The 4,010-nt window shown below is 37.3% G+C and overlaps 1 protein-coding gene across 1 annotated transcript; it reads right to left on the bottom strand.

Annotated features, from left to right (window-relative positions):
- Positions 1 to 514: 514 nt before the first annotated feature.
- On the bottom strand, positions 515 to 3,348 carry LOC129444705 (uncharacterized). Its single transcript, XM_055205517.2, has 2 exons — positions 2,700 to 3,348; positions 515 to 2,508 (listed from the first exon to the last, which is right to left on the bottom strand). The coding sequence occupies exons 1-2, from the start codon at positions 3,233 to 3,235 to the stop codon at positions 1,425 to 1,427; spliced, it is 1,620 nt and encodes a 539-aa protein (XP_055061492.2). The 5' UTR covers positions 3,236 to 3,348; the 3' UTR covers positions 515 to 1,424.
- Between the last annotated feature and the right edge of the window lie 662 nt (positions 3,349 to 4,010).

Below are 4,010 nucleotides of genomic sequence, written 5' to 3'. Positions count from 1 at the left end.
GTATTTAATTTAATTTTATTTATTGTTGTATTCTTATTTTTGTATGTATTTTCATTTTTTATACATTTGTTTTATATTTGATGTAGCGCTTTGGGTAAAAGAAAAGCGCAATATAAATAAAATGCATTATTATTATTATTAATTATGGTTTGTTGTCAAAACCATGGTTATTTTGTGGTAACCATGGTTTTACTGCAGTAACCATGTTTTTTGGTTTTAACTGTAGCAAAACCATGGTTAATTTTCGTAAGGGACAAAATTAGTGGTTTCTCTTTAGTGTCTAATTCATTCAACATATTGGGGGCATCCAAGTTATTTGAAATATTTGAACTTTTTTTAAGTAACGCAATAGTTACTTTGCCTGGTAATTAGTTACTTTTATAATGATGTAACGCAGTTACTAACTCAGTTACTATTTTTGAGAAGTAACTAGTAACTATAACTAATTACTTTTTTAAAGTAACGTTGCCAACACTGAGTCTTAGTCTTCATCTTCAGACGAAAATGCATTCTAGTCTTAGTTACATTTTTGTCATTTTTGTCTTTCATAGTTTTAGTCTAGTTTTAGTCGACGAAAAGTAATTGCATTTTTGTCAACTTTTAGTCAGTAGTTTTAGTCAAACTGCAATTACAAACATTACTTTTGGTAGCCATGTAGTCTTTACAGTCATAATTTTTCTCTATTTAGATCAATAAAATTCTGAGAAATTTGAAACAAGGTAACAGGCTGTTTAAAATTTTTACTCTTAGCAGCAGCACTTGTGCAATTTTACATATCCCTTTTCCTTAGTTAGTTAGCCTATATGCTGTGATGTCTGCTAATTTATAAAGTAGGATCATACATTAAGGATAGATAAAATAATCAAGTAAAAAACTATTATTTAGCTGTTGTGGAAAACAACATTTATTTAGAATTTCAAATAAAAGTGCAACGAATGAACACACGTTCAAATGCAGTCAGTGCTGATGAACATATTCCTGAGTCTGACATCTGAGTCAAGAGGACAGTACTTTAAACTATTGTTCTGTTCATTTAAGTATAGTTTTCAAACATAATGTGATACAACCATTAAGGCTGTACACATTGAACACAATAACATTTGAAATCTTAAACAAAAGTTACAGGCTCAGAGAGCCGTTTTTTATCGGAAAATAAATAAACCTTCCTTTGGAAAAAAATTGGATTCAGATTTGGACCCTACTACATGGATCAAAAATGTGCAAAGTTATTGGCAGAGGTATTAATTATTTAGCAAGAAATTACATGAACACAACACTTGCTTTTAAGAATTTACATGAACACAACACTTGCTTTAAAGTCTTTTGCAGTGCTACAAATGAAAAAAAAGTTTAAAGTGCACAAGTGCCAACAAGATAACGTGGCCTAATAACATCAGCACGAAGTAGTGGTAACAAAATTCAGGCTACTGAGGTCGATTCATTTTTAGAAATGCGCTTCTCTCCAGGATCAACCTGGCGCGATTCCGACGGCCCTGACTCAGGTCACCTGTGATACTGAAAACTCTTTCAGCAAATGCCTGAGATGCAGGCACAGCAAGAAGATCTTGGGCCAGGGGTTTTAGGAGCTGGTAGATAGAGCAATGTGCAGCCCAAAAGTCAAAGGCAGTCCCTTCGTTTATGGGCTGTGAAAGCTGCTCCTTGTATTTTTGAATTTCCTGCCTGACAGTGAGCTTTGTGTGGCTAGAAGATGGCCGGTTTGCACTTACTTTGGAACTTAGAAATCTAAATCTGGATCGCTTTGTCTGTGGCTCATTTTCCTCACATCTCTTGTCTTCTGCCTCCTTTTCAGCAGCTTCCTCCTGTATTGCAGGGTACACCATTTGAGCAATGTAATTTTCTGCTATACTCAGTAACTCTTTAATGTGTTCATCATCATTTTCAATGAGTGCATCAGCTGAGACCGTTGGATCGAAGAAGCATGCAGCAATAGCGAGTGGTGAGAACTTTGAATCGCTGGGATTAAGGAAGCAACTGAAGCGTTGGTCGAGGTTGGCCTTCATCTTCTTTGCCAGAGAAGTAAAATCCTTGTGACTAGTACCATTGGCCTGGGAAAACTCAGATAAGTGAGCACTCAGGTCCAGGAGGGCAGGCACCACCAGACATAAAGACATTGTGTCACTCTGGAGCATCTGGGTGTGCTCAGCAAAGGGGAGGAGCAGATCTCTGAGTGTAGTTATCCTTTGCCACTCACTTGGCAGCAGACAATCCCAGCCCATCCTATCAGCTACTTGAGTCAGTGGGTCCTTCAAATCAATAAGACGTGTTATCATCAGGTAGGTGCTGGACCATCTTGTAGGGCAGTCTTTGATCAGAGTAAGACCAGACAATTTCAGCAGTTGCTCTGTTGCCACGGATGACTTGCGGACAAGCCTAACAAGTAGTCGAACTCTGTCTAGGAGGCGTTTGACACTTGCTTCTTTTTGGATTATGTTCACCACTAGTTGCAATGTATGTACGACACAGGGCATCCTGTCTATGGCTCCAAACCTAGGTAAAAAGAAAAAAACAAAAACAGAGAAAAGAACAGACACTTTATTAATCATCTACAGGAAACTTTTTTGCCATGAGCAGCATAATGTCATATATTAAAGCACTGCATACTGACAGACACAACAGGCTGGTACTGTGGTACAGTACTAACATTTTATCAGCATCCAATACAAACTAAAAGAACTTACCTTTGCTCTTCGCCATTCTCAGAGTCTTCTTCACTGTCATCCTGGGATTCTTCTTCCTCTGTGCTACTGTTGTCACCCTGTTCACTATTTTTGAATGCTGCAACCATGTTGCTTCCATTATCAGTTATTACAGTAAGAATCTTGTTTTTTGGTATTCCCCACTCCTGTGTGCACCTGTCAACACAAGTTTTTATACAGTCTGCTGTGTGGGGATGGGACAGCTGAACCAGATTCAGTAGTATATGCTTCGCTTTTTCCTCCTGAGGACAAAAGTAGCATGCACTTATGGCTAGAAATGATGCTGTAAGGCCTCTTTTCGTCCATATGTCCAGCCCTAAGCTTATTTTGCGAGCTGTGGCAAGTTGTTCTCTGAATTTTAGTTTCTCATCATTGTAAAGTTGGTCAACTAAGTTGTTTATTTTTGCTTTTTTAGGCACTGCTAACTTCTTATCTATGCTCTCTATCATAAGGATAAAATCATCATCCTCGACTGTACGAGCAGGTAGACCGGAGCGTCCAATCCACTGGGCAATCATCTTTTCTTTAGAGATTTGTTCTGGCGAATCTGCTTTATATTTTGACACTGATAAGAATGCCTCTGTTATACTTGATTGTTTTGCACCCTGTTGCTGTTTTTGTGTAGTCTTCTTTTGGACCTGGTTAAAGAGAAAAAATATTAGATTTGCAATTACTCCCTAAAAACATATTCTAGAAGCTACAAAATAACTGAAATTAAACATAGGCTAATATTAATTATAGATTTCTATGAAATGTCCATTACTTTCACACAGTCACATATGATAAAAAAGTCACTCTAAGATAGATAACACTAAGTTAGCTAACATTAGTTCAAATGTAACTTATCACGCTAATTCAATTTCTATGTATTTGTATAGCCTAGCTCTTTTCATAAAACATGTTTTCAACACAGCTTTACAGAAGATGCATGACATGTATTATTAAAGTGTACCCCTGGTCAGAACCTGACTCCACCCACTGGCAATATTTGAAAAATGCAAGAAAAGTGGGCAGATCCCAACTGAGAGAGGGGACGAACTAAGCTTGTATCAAGTGTGTGGTGAGATCGTAACAAGGGCCTGGTGAGCTTGAAACTGCTTACATCACGAGGCATTTTTTGGACCAAATATTCAATAGGAAAATTCAACTGCAGTAGCCACCGTTCAACCTGAAGAGGGCAGCACTCAGACGTTTTTACACCATATATTGCAGTATTGAAACACTTTATATCCAAATGTCAAAAAAACTTACTAAAATCAATGAACAACACTAATAAAGCATCATTCTTACAGA

The sequence above is a fragment of the Misgurnus anguillicaudatus genome, chromosome 17, assembly GCF_027580225.2.
Source record: "Misgurnus anguillicaudatus chromosome 17, ASM2758022v2, whole genome shotgun sequence".
Classification (NCBI taxonomy): domain Eukaryota; kingdom Metazoa; phylum Chordata; class Actinopteri; order Cypriniformes; family Cobitidae; genus Misgurnus; species Misgurnus anguillicaudatus.
Note: the sequence above shows the minus strand (reverse complement) of the source record. Positions and strands in the feature narration are given on the sequence as shown.

Excerpts from the sequence above, each read along its gene's own strand:
- LOC129444705 (XM_055205517.2), bottom strand. The coding sequence starts at position 3,235 with ATGATTGCCCAGTGGATTGGACGCTCCGGTCTACCTGCTCGTACAGTC. Across the intron at positions 2,509-2,699 it reads GAGAATGGCGAAGAGCAAAG|GTTTGGAGCCATAGACAGGA; the intron begins GTAAGTTCTTTT and ends CTTTTTACCTAG.